Source organism: Cryptomeria japonica, chromosome 8 (assembly GCF_030272615.1).
Source record: "Cryptomeria japonica chromosome 8, Sugi_1.0, whole genome shotgun sequence".
In the NCBI taxonomy this organism is placed as follows: Eukaryota; Viridiplantae; Streptophyta; class Pinopsida; order Cupressales; family Cupressaceae; genus Cryptomeria; species Cryptomeria japonica.
The window spans coordinates 737242967-737263675 of NC_081412.1; the positions used below are offsets into that span (position 1 = coordinate 737242967).

General features: G+C 34.9%; 1 protein-coding gene across 1 annotated transcript; it reads right to left on the reverse strand.

Moving 5' to 3' along the window:
* Positions 1-2691: 2691 nt before the first annotated feature.
* LOC131061460 (vacuolar protein sorting-associated protein 2 homolog 1) lies at positions 2692-13089 on the reverse strand. Its single transcript, XM_057995156.2, has 5 exons — positions 12849-13089; positions 7032-7162; positions 6343-6447; positions 3239-3499; positions 2692-3062 (listed from the first exon to the last, which is right to left on the reverse strand). The coding sequence occupies exons 1-5, from the start codon at positions 12883-12885 to the stop codon at positions 2925-2927; spliced, it is 672 nt and encodes a 223-aa protein (XP_057851139.1). The 5' UTR covers positions 12886-13089; the 3' UTR covers positions 2692-2924.
* Positions 13090-20709: the final 7620 nt, after the last annotated feature.

A 20709-nucleotide genomic window follows, 5' to 3' on the forward strand; every position in this document is an offset into this window, starting at 1 on the left:
GAGCAAATGGTGTTTCAAGATATCCTAGTTGAGCTAAAAATTGATGAATGTATGAATCCCCAAAAATATGTTGAAGATAGTCTAGAAGAATGCTCTACATTCCTCCACATTTGAATATATGGTCTTGCGGTTTTAGATTTAATGTGTATTCTCAGTGGATGTTTCACTACTATCTTTCTTAGGTCCTTGGTGTCACAACTGATGTTTCTAGTTAAGGCAATATTTTGGCAATTTTATGTCTAGTTAGGTAAGGTTTGGAGACTGCTCCGCATTTATGTTTCTATTGTTGTATTTTGGAGGACATTTTCAAAATTATTGTGCAATTTCTTAGTTTAATTGTTTGGTGATTAAGTGCACCACAAGTTTGTTTGTGATGTTATGTTTCATGAGTGTGTTGTCTAGGCATCAAGGTATGAAAAGTTTCGAATCTGTTTTGGTTGTCGTCTTATTTTGGTATGTCAGAATAGAAGAAATGTTGTTGGAAGGATAAGGGTTGTCTCCATGTGGTCTGGATGATGTTGGTTGATCTTTTTGGTGTCGTGTTGTCTCTGGAGTTAGTTTTCAAGTTAATTTGCAATTATTTGGCTAATAGGGCTTGTTCTCTTGCTTTCACTTTGCTCCTAGGGGTTCACACCTACATTGGAGAGTGTGTTGGGTGGTGTTTGGGTCTTACTATGCCTTGTCAAGATTTGCATTGAAAGGATTCATTTGGAAGATGTGTTTTTGATGCAGATGAAGGACCTTTAACATGACAAATACGCAAAACTTACAAAGGTTCTCACTAACCCCAACAAAGGTGTAGCCTATGTACTCTTTCTTAGACCACTACTATTGGCCTACTTAGGGCTCTTTGAACATGCATGCCTTTGACTCTTCAAAATTACATGGACAAACTTGTTATGTGGCCTAAAAAATTAGATGCAACTCCCTTTTATTGACCAAAACAATGTAATGACTTTTCTTGATCTACAAATTGTCAAACACTGTTTCAAATGGAACAATCAATTTTAACACGTGCAAACCTTAACTCCAGACCCTGAAACTTGGGAATATTGAATAACATGTCAACACAGACCTATCCATCAATTTTTAGAATTTTCCACTATACCAATCAAGAGAAATGAATTTTTTAGTGTTGTTGGAACAATTTTCACTGAAAATGCCATGACTTCTTCAATTCTTCATGAAAATTGATCAAACAACTTGCATTTGAAAGACAGATCAGTTTTCTAACTTTCTCTCATGTGTGCAGGTTCGTATTATTCACTTACAGGCTGTACAAATCACATTTTCAGACTGTAATGCAGGAAAATGAAAGAAAAACCAGTCCTAACAATACCAAAATTGCTATATCTTACACAATACTCAATTAAATCATATGAAACCCACTTTCAAAATAAAGTTAATTCATTTTTCTAACATCTCCAATCATTTGTTCATCATTTCATGGACATATAGTCCGTACAAATACAAGAGAACAGGCTGCAACGTGTGGAAACATGGAGAAAAAGATGGCAAAACAAAAATTCCTTGTTTTTTCTTCTTCCTCCAACCCCTCAATTCGAGTTAGGAGTCCACATTTATGCATTAAAATCACAATTTAACTGCCCAACCAATCATAACTCCCTTTGTTAAGACTAATGACACTTTTTCACAAAATATGTTGCAAATTGACAACTTTACAATGACAATTTTGACAATTTTTTGACAACTTTGCATAAACTTTCCAAAATGGATCAATATGATCCCAAATGGCCTCAAAGGACCTTATTAGACTCAACATTATTTTTTGCATAATTTTTTGCAGAAATTCTTAAGATAACTTCATGTGCTCTTATTTACTGATATTTTGTGTGGTACTTCTTAAGACCATGTTCTGGATAAAGCCCTGAACCCTTTGGTAAAAAATCCATCAGCATTTATCAACCTCATTATAAACCTTTTCTCTTGCTAACTCAATTGTAAATAGATCCAGTACAATTTTTGAATTTTGCCCGAAATATGTCGGGCATATTTCTATTTATGGCACACTTGTTTCTCAGTATAATCTTTCAACCAAACTATTTGCCATTCTTTAAAGTTTATATTGTGACTAATTTTTAAGTGCATATAAAACTTGTATTTTATCATTCAGAAAAATATAGCTTAAAGTAAATCAAAATATATTACCATCAATGAGCTGGTGCCATTTCTTCCGAATGCATGTCACAACAAGCAGTTACGCACATAACACCGTAAGATCATTTATATAACCTTTTTCCCATAAAGTTTATTCAAGTTCTCTATTATAGCTAAAAGATTAGTCTTCTATGGACTCTTAACTGATTACAAAAATCTAAATTACACCACAAATTATTGCATATGATACCAAACTGGCATTATCAAAAGTGCTTGATCCTGTCATCCAATGATAATTAACAATTAAGCTATACATGGGAGATTTCTCCAGTACTTCCCCAGCCATACAATATTGACCCATAAAGATGGACGTTTCAAGGACACCTCAGGGAGTCCAATCTGCTCTTGTATTCCTCACAGAAAAAAATAGATGTGTTTCTCATTCTCAGAGCATATGCCATGTAAGACAACTTAAATTAATCAAGAAAGATAATACAACTCTAAGTTGGAATAAACACAACAAATGATCTTTGAGTGGGTATGACAGATTTCATGGAAGTTGACAACTTATAATAACAAACAACCATGACAAGCAAATCTTCTATATATAGTATATACACATCCATATGAATTCTAGAGATACAATAATCAGATGAGAGCCAATACAAACAAGGGCACCTGATAATTGTTTTCAGTGTTCCTGGTAAGTATAACAAACAGTTACCACCAGAAAACTTGTGTGTTCATAAACAATTAAATGACCAGATATTAGAGGTTCAGTAAGGAACTCTGCTGTCAATACTCATCTACATCTTTCTCAGATTATCAAGTCTTGCCTGTAGGTCATCATCAATCCCTGCATCCTCAGTATTAGCTGCGGTAGCTTGGGCAACTTTTGTGGGTGCTGCCGGTGTTGCCACAGAAGTTGCTGGAGCGTTTACCAGCTGTATTATAACAAGTGGCATTGACAACAAAAATTACTGTAAGTAATTGACAGATTAAATATATAGTAGTTCATTTAACAAAAGAAATATATCTTGTAAGATAAACTGACTCTACTCCTGGTGTCCAGGTGTCCAGATGATTTCAATCACATTTATATAAGGGAAAGAAACCATACCTGAGAATCAATATCAATTCCAATCTCATCAAGAACTTGATTGACTAGTTCTTCGGTTTCCTCCTCTTCTTCATCTCCTTCCATGGCATCATCAATAGCATCCCCCATAACTTCCATTGTCATTTCCATCCGTTCATTTTGTCTTTCAAACTCTTGCATTATTTTCTGTAATGCTGGTAAATTCATCTGTCTGTTCATTTGCCTCATTGCCTTTGTAACACCTTTCATCGCCTCTCCCATAGTATGTGTTGATTTCAATGTCTGCCACGGATATTCCCATTTAGATCAGGGCAAAAATGATTTTCTTGGATCATGAGGGGTTAGATCTTTATATTTAGTATTTTTCATCTAACATCAGAAATGACCAAAAAAGCATACAAGGAGCATAGCAATGTATATGATCTTCATCTTATTTTCACTGTTGTACTTCTACAAATTAAAGTGAAGAATGGAAGCTTCCGGACATTTATACCCTTTTACCTTTATTGCATGACTTACCTTTATTGCATGACCTATTGTAGACTAAGCATTCAGAAGCAGAGCACAATCACGAAAGCCAACAGAAATCATCAGATTAATAATTACTAATTAGATATCCATTATTAAGGTTGAAGAAACAGAGCCTTTTATCAACTATGGGTTATCATTAATTAAGGTTTCAAAAACTATTCTAGACACTAATCTAGCCTAATGCTACATTCATTCCTTTTGTTGGATTATTGTCATTGATGTCAAAGGAGATTGTTTGATTAATTATTATTAATGTCAAGATGGAAAATGCTGGTCCAAGAAGGAGATCGCTAATGAGGATTGAAAGGCCAAAGGCCACTAATCGGTGTTCAATGACCAAACAAAATCAGTTTCAAATCTCCATTATTTAAGGGCAGAACGCACGATTCCAAGGCATTAAAGACAAGCTTATGTTCATTGGGGAATGCTAGGCATTAAAGACAAGCTTATGCTCATTGAATGCTGGCTGACCCCCCTCTATTTTGGCACTTATCTCCATGAAGTCTCTCCTTGAAATTTGCAAGATACCATTAAACTAATATTTAACCCGTGTCTAGTGCCCCAGAAAGTAATATATTATCATAAGGGGAGCCAACCCCCTCATGGCAGTCACTCAGTTATGGGAATTGAAATAAAATATTTATATTTCAAGTTTGGCCGACCTCTTTGGAAGAGTCCTCTCTTGGGTGAAGAGATATTTGATGGGGCAATAAAAAAGCTAAGTTTGTGGTGTAAGATGTGAGCAATTAACGAAATATCTTTCAGATTTGGAGCAGAAGTATATTCTCCATCAGCAGATTTGTAGCAAACTTAAGAGCGGATTTATAGTAGACTTTAGGAGATGATTTATGACAGATTTGTAGCAGACTTTAGAGTAGATTTACAGCAGACCTCAGAGCAGATTTGAACTAGATTCATACCAGATTCTATGAAGTAGACTCTCATGCTTTGAAGAAGCAATCTCAAGAAGACCAAGACTTTGTTGTGTTGGTGCCTCTCAATAAAAGAGATTGGTGTCTCTTGTTAGGTTGATGCTCAGTGGTGGGGATTGGTGTCTCCAATGGGTTGGTGCCTACAAAGATAAGCAGGGATTGGTGTCTCCAGTAGGTTGGTGCCTACAAAGTTTGTAAAAGAAGTTTTATATAAGCAACCTTTTGCTGCAGTTTTCTTCCGAAAGAGTTTTCATGTAAATCTTATGTTCTTAATTGTTGATGTTGTGTGATTGATAGTACTGTGATTATTAAATTGACAAAGTAAAAGATTAGCTTATACTGACCCTCAAGAGTTGCAAATGCAACAAGTGTCAATTTAAACCAGTGGAAACAGTTACATAGATTCAATACTGTCATAATTTTTATCGTTTTAGTTGCTGTTCTCTACTTTCACCACAAATCTCATTTCTCCATCCTCTATTTTGATATTCTTTGTCCTTGCTTTTCTGTTTGTTTTGCATTCTCATAAATACAGCCTGCTTTTCATTGCTATTTCTCATTTCCTCCTCTATGGTGATTCTGTTGGATATGTTTTACATTAGTGTCAGTAAATTATTTCTACTTTCTCTTGTCCTTTAGTCTAGTGGTAAAAATGAGAATGATTTTCATGATGATGATGATTTGGGTTCAAACCTCACAGGACTTGCAGCCATGCAGATTATGAAGATGGGTGATTCAGTAGGCCTCACTGGGACAAGGACAAGTGCAAGGCCCGGGTGATTTTGATAGAATGGGAACTCTTTGGTATGCAGCTACGTGGTAGCTTCTTATACAAAAAAGGTTGCCCAAGTTCAACAAGTGTGTTACAGCTCCTCTGGTCATGGTGTGTAGTTTTTCCGCTTTACCAAATCAATAAAATCATCTCCTGTTAATCTGTCTACATCTTGGCTGTCCAACTTTTCTTGCTCATAGAATGTTTGAATTTTGGTTGTCTCTAACTCAAGAAGGCTTCCATCGATATGAATGTTATCAACCTTCTCTATGAATTTTTATACGGCTTGATGATAAATCCCATAGTTTTACCAGAATGCATTATCAAGGGAAAAGATAAACCTAACTGTCCCACAAGTAAATGGCTTGACTCAATTCTAAGACCTGAAAGTTCAAACTCTTAATGTACATGAGAACATATATTGAATGAGAGAGTTTGTATTCTAGATGAAGCATTTAATTTTAAACTTTAGAATCACTTAAGCTTGACCTGTCTATCCTTTCATTTCCCAGTGTACCTTTTTGAGCATATAAACCTGATGATTATTTTTTAAATGTCAATTTAACATATCTATAGTAGCATTGCCAAAAGTTTGTAAACCCTTCAGAAAGAAAGAAAAAATCTAACCAGGAAAAGAAGGAACTTCATCGATGCTTGAATTGTAATAGTTGGAAGCCCAGAATTCAGATACATATTTAGTAATACTCATAATTTAAAGTCCATTCACAGCATAAACAGTTTCAGCCAATTGCCAAAAAAACACATTCAAATTTGAAAATATAGTGCAACTCTCAATATGGAAAGTTGTCAACATGGACATATGGAACTACATTATAAACCAGATTATTTGCACAGAAAATAAAGAGATTAAATAATATGTATAACCCCACCTGGATGCGGAGAGAAACACCTTGAAGCTGTGACTTCAGTGCATAGAATTTTGTTATTTGATGCCTTGTTCGAATGAGATCCTTTGCCATCACCTTTACAGCAGCCTGAAAAAAAAAATGTTTAGAAAGAAATCTGGCAAATTTTCATTAAGAAACTAAGAATTATTTTCATGCAAGATTAGCGACATCAGTGGCTAAAAACAAATTGACTTGAACTTTGAGCTGATCTCAAAATGAGCTTCAGATAATATAGTCATACAACATTATGAATTCAAATAATTCATCAAATAAGTTGTACGGCCTTCATCATTATATACAGAACAAAATACAAACATCTAATTGTTTAGTTATTCTTACAAAGACAAACTAAACCAGGATTGATCATTGGCAAAGCGTGCCACATTTTAGCTACACTTATCAATTGTGATCCAAGTTCCAACCATATTAGACAACACTAATAAATAAAAGGAGGTAAATCTGGGTCTAAACAATTGATAACTTCCAGCTAACAATGGCAAGTAATGTTCAAAATAAGTTAAGCTAACTCCTCTAGAATATATTATTGAACAAAACCAGTCAAATAAACATCTCCAGTAATACAATGCAGGTGTAATGTAAGGGAGGATTAGTCAGATTTTTTTCCAGTACCAATAAGACAAACAATTTGCTGGAGTTTGGAGGAAAAATACCATTTGCCCTTGCTTTGCTGTCTTCTTAATCTCTGTGATGAGTTTCTTCTCCTGTGTTTGTAACCCTTGCCTTTCTCTTTCTATTTCACGTATAGATTTGTCTAACATACGCTTGTTCTCTCGTAGAAGCTCTAAAGATAAAAAGAACTCCCAAGTCAACAAATATTATTTATTTATCGAGTTGACTTAATTTCAAAAGTTGAAGTATTTTTTGATAATACCTAACTTTAATTTATCCAAATGACTTGAACTTTGGAAAATGAGACAAGCAAATGTTTAAAATATGGGGACATCTCTGAAAAAATCACATTGAAAGACTTGCACAAAATGAAATCGTTAACTTTGAAACTGTGAAAAAAATTTAAAAGATAACTCTTGTACTATAAAACCAACATCAACCCTAAACTAGATCATCCAACGTAATTGAATAAGGTAAAAAGCCTCAAGAAGAAAGTCATTGTAGTAGCACAAATTATACGGTGAAACTGATAAATCTATCCACAGTTCAAACGCACCTTGGAGGGTAACCTAAATATAGAGGATGAAAGATATTTTCTATTAGGATGCCTAGCATGCCCACCATAGAGTGATATTACTAGTAAAACAACATTATGAAAATATTTGCAGTCACAACATTGTACAGGAGAATTAAATCATGAAAATTAAACATATCTTGGAGGAACCTATTTGCATCAAGAGTATGGTACACCCTGTGTCAACTTGATTTTTTATTGTGTGTGGAGGGTAGCTAGAAGCCTAGAAGGATGGATGCATGGGGAATATTGACATGTGGCATTTTTATATTTATGTAAATCCTGATAATAATAAAAAAGCTATACATTAATACATGCACCATGTGTTATAAAGAAACACATTGAAGACTCAAAAAATAAGCTAACCGCATATCAATTTTCTCTACCAACTGCAGCAATGAAAGAGCCTGGAAAATTCTATGGATAGCAAAAATCCATCTTAACATAGATTTGTTACAAGCTGAGACGTATCCAGAAGAATCCTGCCACAGTATAAGTGTGAACATAGGTATTAGTGCTTCAAGTTTGTTAGATACCCCTCAGAGCATATCAGTTTCATGATAAGATGGATCTATGCTAGTTTTAAAACTAGATACATATAGGTACATTGGATAGACAAGGAGATACACTTCGATAGATGCTCCAGACCAATTTGGCTTAAGGGGCATTCGTATTTGCCTCTTGATTTTGTTATCATAACAGTTCATTGACAATACGGATGAACTTCCAGTCCCGAATGGCAAAACTCTTTTATTAAATTTAGTCAATGTCGAAAAAAAAACTAAAACTTTAGATCATAACAAGCTATAAATAATAGTCTGTCAAGTTGTCCTTTAGCAGTAAAGCAAGACACTTAACATCACAATGACCCAGGTTAAAACACGATGCAGTGGCATCATCCAAACAATATGTAATCATGGTACATCTTCATTCTATGTACTTCATAAATTAGAATTAGTAGATTTTCCATTCATAATGAGCATCCATGAGGGTTTAATATTCTTGCGATATTTCAGGTTAAGAGTTACTTTCAGAAATAAATTATGACATGCTGAAAAGCAGGTTGTTCCCCCTTATCTGAGGAACCTGCATACAAACAGAAATTACCAGAACATACCAATTGATCTCCAACTCAGCTTTCTTGGAAAAGATCAAATAAAAAGGAGTTAAAGTTTATAGGATATGGATAGAATCGTAAGAGCTGTATAGATTGACATTTTTTATGGTGAAATTTTTCCGTCTGTATGTGAGTATCCTACTAAATCCAAGCTAAACCAGAGAAGTCATAAATAGCAGAGCCATAGTGCTCGGAATTATCTGATCCAAAAAAAGAAAGAATGCATGAAATGGGTATATGGTATTAAAGTTTAACACCAAATACAAACAGATATCTTTCTGAAAATGTCAGAGTTTTGCTATTTGCATTTTTTATTTTCCCTTGACAGTGAGGATGGCCAAGAGAAGACTAAGAGTCTAGGTGAAGGTAGAGAAGAAAATGTCAAGGCTCGGAAAAGATTTACTAGATCTGGCGGACAGTTTGGGGACACCTTCTCTTAAGATGGTCAACTCCCCATAAGTCAGGCACCTCTGATTCTCCCCTTCAGATGGTTACTTTCCCAGGATCATAGTTTATTTGCCTGTACATGGAATCCAATACTGTAAGATGTATCACAAAGCTTGAGATCTTCTCTCAGTCAGTCCCCCTCACTCTGGTACATCAGATTTTTCATTTTTGAAAAACTAAACCTTATGTTTTGAAAAGTCCCTTGTTGCATAAGGTCCCCTCAACTTCATGGGGGAACCAAAACTCTCGTCACATCAACATGGCTTTCTAGATTCAGGGGTGAATTGCTTGACTTGTGATTTTTGAAAGTTGCGTTTGCTGCATGTTGATAAATGAATTGGTATTTGCCAATTCTCAACAATTATTGGGGTAAAACTAAAAACTCCTCCCCAAGATGGTGAGGTACTGTTTACCCAATAGTAGAAAAGGGCACAAAAAATAAAATAACACAGAGAAAACCCTAGGTGGGACAAACATAGGAAACCATATGGTATTCCTTTGGTGCAAACAGGAAAAACAAGGGGAAAAGGGTATGCAAAACCAATTAGAGAAACAAAGTTGGATTCATGCATACGACATTAAAATGTGAACAATGATTTACTATTATGTACTTAGACAAAAGCACAAAGAATTATGTAAAGAAAAGATTTTGTATCAGACTTAAGAATAATACAGAAGCCATGAGGAACAAGATAGATACACAGTTTTGAAAAAGTTCTTATTCTTCATTGACGAGGGCACAAAGTATCCATTAAATTCCATGTACCTGTTGTGTGTAAATGGCAAAGGTTTTTTTTTTTTTTAAATTACATTGCAGCCCTTCAAATAAATGAATGGCTAATCTTTAGTTCATTGGGCATTTGGAAAATATTTTAGAAGTTATAAAGTCCTTTTCTAAAATACAAACCCAGCGAAGGGAATAAGTTGGTCTACTCCTCCCAAGGGATGGTTCAAACTCATTTTGATGGAGCTTTGAGGGGAAAACCTAGAAACTCGAGAGCTAGTTACATAATCAGGGTCGTGGCAAAAAGCTAATTGGAGCAGCTTCAAAGAGATTAGCGCCAGGAAGTTAGGAACTAACAACAAATCAGAAGATCAACCACTTCTCCTCAATCTGCAGATTTGTGATCAACTCGGAGTCAAACAAGTGCAAATAGAAGGAGATTCAATGGTCATTGTAAATTCTATTAGAAAGAATGTATCCCTGAATTGGAAGATAAATAATATTCTAAGGCAATGCTGGCCCCTCCTTGAATCTCTCTCTACCTTTAGAATAAAGAAAGTTTATAGAGAAATAAACTGCCAAGCAGCCTCCCTTGCTAATTTTGCTACTGATGTGAAGGGAGAATGTCTCATGGACAACTCAGAGAGAACAGGGCAAGATCTTGATCCTTCCATATTAATCACCACACTCTCTACATGTTGTGAGTTTTAATCATAAGAAGATGACGATGACTATTGTTGGCAAATGTGAAGGTGTAGAAGGCATCCTCCCCTCTACAAACTTCCAAGCATGAGAAACATCATGAAAAGATATGCAACCAGCTCCCACTGATGGTCCATAAATCCTTCATCGTTGTTTTAATTACAAGCAGTTTCCAAGGAATAACAACATGCATACAATGGTTAGGTTGGTAGCAAAAAAAAGCAGATCACCTTTCTAGCAGAAATCACTGACCTAAGGCTGAGAAAGGTATTCAAGGTGAATACACTCATAATGACACATGCCATCAAAGTAACCCTCGGGGAGCAGTTCATGCTGATGACCCATAGAAAGGTATTCAAGGTGAATTATTATCTTGATGAAAAACTTGGGACTATTTTAGAGATTGCTGCCGTTTCGTAATACACATAGCATAGCAGAGAGGAAGGAGTGATAACTTAGCACCTCTTCTCAGAAAATGCCACATTCTATTCTTATAAATGTGACAAGTAACTTAAATTCCTTCTCTACCCTGTGCCAGTACTAGAAGCAACAGGAAGAAAAGCCACGAGGAAAGGAAAGAATTTCAGGACTTCGTGCAGCTGCATGAAATTTTTTATCAACAAGAGCTGGAAGCTGCAAAGATCTTGAAAAAACTGTAGGATCTGGTGGTGTTTGCTTCTTGTTTGCTGTATGGATTACCTTGTTCGATGACTACTGCTTTGCTGTTGTTTTGCAGAGGTTATGCTGTTTCTTTTCTGTGTAAAGTGTTTCAGGGTCCCTTTAAAACCTGCTTTATCATATCTAATAAAAATTTTATATCTCTTATAAGCCTCTTTTCTTGACATATTAACTCAAATTGGTCTCTTTTCCCTCCACTCCTTCATGGTTCATTTACCTACAACTACAGAAATATTTTAAATTTTTTATGCTTCAATTGTTGTAATTATTTCCTTAGACCTTCATGGTTCATTTACCTACATCTGTAAAAGTATTTTTATGCTCCAGTTGTTGTAATTATTTCCTTACAACTACATAATGCATCTAAGTTCTAGCAGTTTAGTGTGATGTTTGTGGGACTCCAATCAACTCCAAAAAATGAGTGCTTTTATGCAAGATTCTTGATTAGTTGAAAACTTGAATAAAAGTTTCAATATAAATTTGGAATTTCCCATGGTAAAAATTTCAATTTGATTTTCCATTGAAAATGAAAGTACTTTCTTGGTATTTAATTATTTTCCTTTTGGCATGTTTGCTGAAGGTGAGTAGAACAAGTGGGTTTGATAGGCTAAGCATTAGGATTCAATATAGCTTGATGCACCAAAACATGGCATGCATACCCCTCCATGCTAATGCAACTTGTGTAAAATGGCAAAGAAGGTAACTTCCATCGATTCATCAATCCCAGCCAAAGATTATTGGCTAGCAAGAGAGAGGCCCACTCCCCAATAGTCAACAGGCACATTTATCTATATAAAGAAAAAAGAAAATTGATCACCAGCAGAGAGTAATTGTCATCATAAACCAAGTAGATACAGCAAGTACGGGGTGAGTAGGGTCAAACTAAGATAAGCCCGGAATTGGAGGGATTGGTTGGTGAGAGAGCTTCAAAATACTATTTTGCAATTAATTAATTATTCAAATTCACAAAAAAATCCATACAATTATGAATGGCAGAATTTACTAGTAATTCATAAGGCCATTTCCATAAAACCAAATTCCTTCTACAAATAACCATATAGGGGACTTAAGCCCATTTACAAGGTCAATCTACATGACAATGAAAACAAGCCCTAACAACCTGGCAGCTCCTTGCAATAGCTCTTTCTATGTCATTCAAGCAAGAATTTCCGAAATTAAAAATTGTCCGGCATGAAATGTCGGATCTGAACTCCAAAACCAAACAAAATTTAAATAGGCGATAAAGAAAACAATTATTTGGAACGTCAAGTGAAACCAACAAAAAAAACTATATAATACCAAGTTTCCAAATGCAATGAGTTAAATCATTTATTATGAAATTTAATCTTGTTTTCTCTGTCATGAATTCAAACCGGAAAATCCACATGAATTAAACATACAAATCCAAACAATTTCAACCAAAAATTCTCGTCTTCCAACCCAACCAAAAAACAAAAACAAAAACAAAATCTTTCCAAATACCCAAAAAAGCCACGGATCATTATAAATTTTCTAAAATTCTGAAAGAATTGTTCATTACGAAGACGATCAAATCAAGAAAAACTCCAAAAAACCAAACATTTAATTCGAATTCTGCATTAAAATCACAGGATTACCTGCAGGAGATTTCTTTTTCCCGAATAAGAAACTCATTTTGAATCGAGGTCTGGATCAAACGCTTAACAGCAAAAGAAACCTCCAAATTGAAGAGCAACTAAACGATTTTGAATTTTTTTCACCTTTGACTCGCGATCCTCAAGGTGCCAATTTCTTTCTCTTTAGGTCGCAGAGAACTCGAAGAGGATTTTTTCTGTTTTGGGTGTTGGGTACGAATGTATTAGGAAGTTATGTGAAGTTAAAGCGTGGATTATAAAACTAAGCTTTGACACGCTATTGCCGCGTCTCTCCTTATGGGCTAAGGCAACCTTTTAGTGGAACATTCTTTTATCTAGAGGGGCTAGAATAGAATAGAAGACTTCAACATTAGGAAGTCAAATTAGTATATGGGATAGCAGACTTTATTATCCATCTTTTTGTAAGCTTTTATTTTTTACAATTTAGTTTAGTTTTCTCATTTTTTTAATTCAAATTTGGTTGAATAAATATAAATAGAAGTCATTATTAATTTTTGACGTAGTTGACTTTGATGTCATTGTATGCTTTGAAATCTAAAATAAATTGCTTTTAAGTTTCTACATTCTTTAGCTATGCACAAGATACAAACCCTCACTTCTCAAATTTCTTTTGGTCTTTTCCACCTCCTTGCATTGCCAAGTGACAACAAATCTTGTATTTTTTGTATTATCAAGCATTGATCCTTTACAATTTAGTTTGATAAAGAGCTCTCTCATTTTCTCCATCCAATCTTTCTTAAATAAATTTTAAAAGAAGTCATTATTAATTTTCTTATGTAGTTGACCCTTTGCAATCTAAAACTAGCATACCTAAAAGAGTTCATCATTAATATTCTTATGTACTTGACGCTTTGCAATCTAAAACCAACATACCTATTTTTAGAGAAATATATGTAAAGTGTGTCGAGGGATATCTTTGATTGAATTATTTATCCCTAAGACTAATTCTAACTAAATCTTGATTTAACCTTAACCTTAATTGAACTCTTAACCTAATTTAAACCCTAATTAAATCTTAACTATAATTGAATCCAAACCCTTACACTAAACCTTAAAGTAATTGAGCACCAACTGTAACCATAATTATAATTGAATCTCAATTAATTCTTGACCTTGATTAGTCCTCTTAACGCTAATTCAACCCTAACCCTTGCCTTGTGTTGGTTAACGGATTTATCACCTAACTCTGTATTCTCACGCCCACGAAGGTGACAAATGTAACCACAGTTGAACTAGTCTAGATAAACTAATTACTGACTGATTATTTGCTTATTTTACAAGGTGGCAGCTACCTTCAAATGATATTCAATGAATAGAAATTGATTGAAATGTTTTTAACCGGAAAGCAAATAAGGAAAGAGTTTTTAACCAAAAAGCTTTGAAAATGCATGCATAAAATACAAATACTTTTTTAGATTTTCCAAGATTTTGAAACAACTAGGTCGCTACAAAAAACCATTCAAAGACAATATTTTTGCAGCAATAGAAAACTGAAACCATTCACCATCTCAAATATAGATGCATCCACTGATAACCAATCAAAAGAACATAAAGCATTCACACACCATGATTCAAAGATTACGAATATCTGAAGCCACCAACAAATTTTCTATATTCAAAACAGTAAAAACAGAAATGTGCTTAAAGAAGTTTTTATTCTTAAGAGTAAAACAAAGTTTTCCCAAAAGAACCTAAAATGAAAATAAGTACATCTATTTAAAACATTCAGAGAAATGATTTCTTGAAGACAACTGTTATTTTAAAATAAGTCTTTTTGGCTTCCAACCCAATATTCAACAAAAGCAATTATAACAGTAAAACTATGAAACTACCCGCGCCTATTCAACTTCTGGTTCATTATCACCAATGATCTCCACCTCTTGGTCAACATGTGCCACCTCCTGAGCCTCTGTTTGTACTCACGGTACTTGTTCATGATTGGCTACAAGTTCAGATCCTCTAGTACTGTTGTGATGTGCAATCTTGTTCTCCATTCTGAAGTCAACCCGTCAGTAGTGGCAATGTTTTTATGCATTTCATCCATCTCAGTTTCAAAGGTGGTAGTGTGCATCTGTAAGTGACACAAACCCTTGAAGGATTCCAAAGAAATATTTTGAGGGTCCATGATGTTTTTCTGATAATTCTCTTTGAACTAGCTCATCATTTCACCAAGTTCTCATACATTCTCCTCAAAGCTATCCATAAGATTAACACCCAGAGCACAAATATTATTCTTTATTTTCAACATATCATTTAAATAGTGTTTTAGGGCATCATCAATGTCACTAATATAATCATGGGAGATCCTTTCTTTCCACTCCAAGGCTTCTCACCAGGTAAGATCAATTTCTTTAGGATGTGTTACTAATTTTTCGGTCATCAAAATGGCAAGGTTCAATGTGGTGAGCTCAATAACCTCCTTCAAAAGCACAAACATGCTCCCATGTTCTTTTCTAACCTGTTATAGCTTAGCTAACAATTCCTTTCTTTTATTCCAAATATTCACATACAACACTCTGGACTTGGTAATATAGCTAACACCAATTCTATGCAGTTCATCTATCCATTCAGTGACAACTTTAGCATATCCTAAATTACCTTTGACCTTTTTCACAATATCTGAATCAAGTTCTTGCACATGTGAACTTGAAGCCTCCCCAACTGCAAGATCTATAATAAAAAAAATGAAATCCTTCAATGAATGCACTTGGGATTGTAGCTCCAAATTCTTTTTCTTATGTTCTTGATCCCTCTTAATCAACGCATGGATTGAAATGTCAACATGGTAGACGTCCCCTTCCAAAGTAGAAGGTCCCATATCCACATGACTGATCTTATAATCATTCTCTGTTATATCACTTGTACTCACATCTTTAATAGGATCAACGATATCTACGAGATGGTGACCAGATACAAGATCAGAAATGATCTGAGACATTTGCTTAGCCTTTTTAGGCTTGCAAGAACTCTGTAGAAGCAATGCAACTGTATCTATCTCACTGGAAATGGGGGTGGACACTTTCCTTTTCTTCTCTACCTCTATCTTCACCCATGTTGGAGAGGTTGTTTCAAGTCTTGACTCTTTATTAATAGTGTTGGGGGTATTTTGCATAGGAGAGGAGGGAATTTCAAGAAAATCAGAGAAAGAATGATCATCAATTATCTGTTGGTAAATACCTTCAAAATAACAAGAGGAGATTGTTAGGATAACCGGTGAACAACTGAGAGGGGGGGGGGTGAATCAGTTGTTAACAGATTATAACTTTTAATCCACAATATAACCTTAAACAAATCAAGTACCGGTAAAGCACAAATAGATGCTAGTAGAAATAGATACCAGTAAACAATACAACTTAACAATTAACCAGATAATCAATGAAAAGCAATCATACCACATAACACCATGATTTGTACGTGGAAAACTCGGAAAGGGAAAAACCACGGTGGGAAGCCTACCCACAGTTAGATGATACTTCTGCAGAAAATATGTGTTACAATGAGGGGCTTGCACTTGCAGGAAGGCACACTGCCTAGAGCGTACTGCTCATTACAAAAGAGTCTCACTGACTACAGAGAGGCCACAACCTTCTCAAGATTAATGAACAACTATCTAATAGAATGAACTGCTGGAAATAACATCTACAATGCTTGATTACAGTCTCGGTTAAGCTCAATGTTAGAGGACTAAATCCTCTTCTGAAACCAATCCGATCGCCAATGATCGATCAACTCCTCTGCCTAAATGATATTACAATATTCACACATTACATTCCTTGACCATGACCTTTCTAATAACCATGATACTTTGTAAAGAGTTTCTACCTCTTATTTATACAAACCCTAAGGCCTAAACCAATTAGGTCGGCCACCTAAAGATATTACAATAATATCATTACATAATTCCTTATTACAATGATATGTCATGTCAGCTTAGGATCAAAACAATAATAACAAATCCATAAAACATCTCAAATCATCCAGGTAACGTGTAGAGTACACGCTAACATGATATCGGTCCATAACCTAGATAGGTACCAGACCTATTCTGGGTCCACCACGCCAAATCAATGTCTTCAAGTAATTGAAGCATGATCAACGAACATCTTCAACATCCTGAAATCCTCGAAGAAGTTGCACCAACACCAATTGTGCATCCTGTCATGATTCCTCAATTAAAGCTCTACCGGTAAAGCCTTAAACCAGTGATGATAAGGGTTTACTAGTGTGTATGATAACATCCAATTATCAAGCCAATACAACATGCTTATGGAGCATATAACACATGAAATCCAATATTCTTTACTAATCCAAACATGCCAGAAGTGCCAACCAAATAATCTCTTCTATCGGTAACACTAGATCTTATACCGATAACCTATATGTCGGTAATCATCCATATCAGCCAATGTAAATTTGTCTGTCAGTAACAGCTAGTGTTGACATCAATGACAAAACATCAATGCCACACATATCCTTAGTGCCAACAAGTCTCCCCCTGTGGAAGACAACCAACAATCAATAGCTCTCCCCCAGTGAATGATATCTTTGTAAGGCTTTGAAAAAATCTCTCTCCCCAATGTATACAACTTTTCTTTTATTTTCACATCAATATATCCCCCTCTTTGACATCAATGCCAGAAACCTGACAAAAATATCAAAGCAATGATATAAACCTCTGAATCTCAAAGCTGACTACTCCCCCTGAGTAGTAGCACCATTCATCAGTGTTGGAATGGATAGTGTTCCTGATAATGCGTACCAGGCTGATGACAAATTTCATCAATCAAGTCTCTGCCAGAGGGGCAGAAACCCCTAACCTGTCTCTCAAGTATTCAAATGAATCCTTAGACAGCAGTTTAGTGAATATGTCTGCAATCTATTCTTTAGTGTTCACATAAACCAAATTGACTTCCTTTGCTTCTACCTTGTCCTTCAGAAAGTTATACTTTATTGAAATATGCTTAGTCTTAGAGTGAAATACCGGATTCTTGGACATGTCAATAGCTGCAGAGTTATCGCAGTAGATAACTACTGTTCACTAGAATTTACCTTGATATCCTTCAACATTTGCTTAATCCACAAAACTTGAGTGCAATTAGTTGCTGCTGCAACATACTCAGCTTTTGCAGTAGATAAAGAAATGCATGACTAGTTGTTGCTTATCCATGAAACCAGTTTCTTTCCAAGAAAGAAAGCTCCACCAGAAGTGTTTTTCCTGTCATCAGTATCACATGCCCAATCTGAGTCAGTATATGCACATAAAATGAAATCATCATTTCTGGAATACCATAAGCCATATTCTGTTGTTCCTTGCAAATACCAGAATATCCTCTTTACTGCACATTCATGATTTTCTTCAGGATTACTTTGATATCTTGAAGCAATACATACTGCATTCATAGTATTAGGTCTACCCTAAGTTAGATACAATAGACCACCAATCATAGATTTATACCTTGTCGGATTTACCGGTGAAGAAGTGTCCTTAATAGATAATTTCTCACTTGTAGCCATAAGAGTACTTTCTGATTTGGAATTCTCCATACCAAAATTTTTCAACAATTTCCTTAGATACTTAGTTTGACAGATAAAAATGCCTTTGTCAGTTTGAGTAATCTACAAACCTAAGAAAAATTTCATCTCACCAATCATAGACATTTCAAATTCATTTTTCATGTTGTTAGCAAATTTCATGCATAGTTTATCTTCTCCTCCAAAAATGATATCTTTAACAAAGACTTCAATAATTAGAATATCATTATCAGTGATCTTATAATATAGATTACTATCAGCATTGCCTTTAGTAAAACCAAGCTTCAAAAGATATTTATCCAACCTTGCATACCAAGCTCTAGGAGCCTGTTTCAAACCATATAAAGCTTTCTTCAATCTGCAAACCATGTCTTTGTCATCTGTCAGTGTAAATCCACCAGGTTGCTCAATGTAAAATTCTTCCTCAAGCTCACTATTCAAAAATGCACATTTGACATCCATTTGACAAACCTTATAGTTCTTATAAGCTGCATAGGCAAGAAATAGTTTAACAGCTTCAATTCTAGCTACAAGTGCAAATGTCTCACCATAGTCAATTCCTTTCATTTGAGAATATCCTTTACAAACCAATCTAGCCTTGTTCCTTATAACTTGACCATCCTCATTCAGTTTATTTCTAAAAACCCATTTCGTTCCAATAACATTCTTATTTTTAGGCCGAGAGACTAAAGACCAAGTTTCATTCTTCTCTATTTGATCTAATTCATCTTCCATATCCTTTAACCAATGTTTATCCTTACAAGCTTCAATAACAGTTGTTGGTTCAACTTGAGAAATAAGGCATACCTCTTCATTTTTCAATTTTCTTCTTGTCATTACTCCCTTGTTCCTATCTCCAATAATTTGATCTTCAGAATGATTTAATCTTACATACCTTGGAGTCTTTTGAACTTCAGGTTCACCACTTTGATCATCAGTCATAGTTGAATTTTCTGGTTGTGCCGATGTAACTATTTCAGCTTCCTATACCGGTTGAGGCATTGCTAGTTCAGTTATGATCATTTCCACTGTCGGTTCCCTGTCATATGATATAGAATGATTTTTGTACTGTTCATCCACTTTCACATTAGCACTTTCCACAATTTTCTGTAATCTTTTGTTATAACATCTATATGCTTTTCTCTGAATTGAATAACCAAGAAATATCCCTTCATCACATCTAGGAGAAAACTTTCCAATTGAATCATCTCTTTTGATATAGCATTTACTTCCAAAAATTCTGAAATACTTAACAATAGGTGTATGTCCAAACCATAGTTCATAAAGGGTCTTACCGGTTTCACATTTCATGTGAACTTTGTTGAATGTGTAGATTGTTGTACTCACTGCTTCTCTCTAGTAGATATGAGGCAATTTGGCTTCCATCATCATAGATCTAGCTGCATCCAAAATGGTTCTGTTCTTTCTTTCAACTACTCCATTTTGTTGAGGAGTCCTAGGTGAAGATAGTTGTCTCCTAAGTCCATTTGTCTCACAATAACTGTTAAATTCATGAGAAGTGAACTCACCACCATGATTTGGTCTTAGACATTTGATTTTCAATCCAGTTTTTGTTTCAACCTTCACTTTAAAGGTCTTGAATTTCTCAAAAGCTTTAGACTTCTCCCTCAGAAAAGTCGCCCACATCATTCTAGAATAGTCATCGATAATCAGCATGAAATACCTATCACCTTGAAAGATTCTAGTCCTTGTTGGACCACATAAGTCAGTGTGAATCAAATCAAGTACATCATTAGATTTATCATGTATGCTTCTAAAAGAACTTCTGACGTGCTTACCTAATTGACATTCCTTACATACTAGATTATGAGGCTTCATAATCTTAGGTATATCTCTAACTACCTTAGTTGAACTGATCTTTACAATACAATCAAAATTAACATGAAACAACCTCTTATGCTATAGCCAACTCTCATCAATATGAGCAGTCAAACATGTCTTATTACTAGTGTAGTGAAAGATGTTACTTCCTGTGTGAATACCAATTGCAATCTCCAAATCAATTTTGTTAATAATTTTGCATTTTCTATCCTTAAACTGAAGTTGAAAACCCTTATCAACTAATTGACCAACACTCAAAATATTATGTCTTAAACCTTCTACATAATAGACATTATCAGTGTTATGCTTGCCATCCAAATAAATAATACCTCTACCTTTGATCATACATGCCTTGTCATCTCCAAATATGACTTGATCACCATTATATTTTTGCAGGGACAAAAATTTCCTTTTATCTCCAGTCATACCATGTGAGCATCCACTATCAATTACCCATTCATCCTTATCT

Bases quoted from the DNA above. Each gene is read 5' to 3' on its own strand.
- LOC131061460 (XM_057995156.2), bottom strand. From the start codon at position 12,885: ATGAGTTTCTTATTCGGGAAAAAGAAATCTCCTGCAG. The intron at 7,163-12,848 runs GTAATCCTGTGA...TTTTATCTTTAG, and splicing joins GAAAAAGAAATCTCCTGCAG to AGCTTCTACGAGAGAACAAG. The intron at 3,500-6,342 runs GTGGGGTTATAC...TATCCGTGGCAG, and splicing joins GTGTTTCTCTCCGCATCCAG to ACATTGAAATCAACACATAC.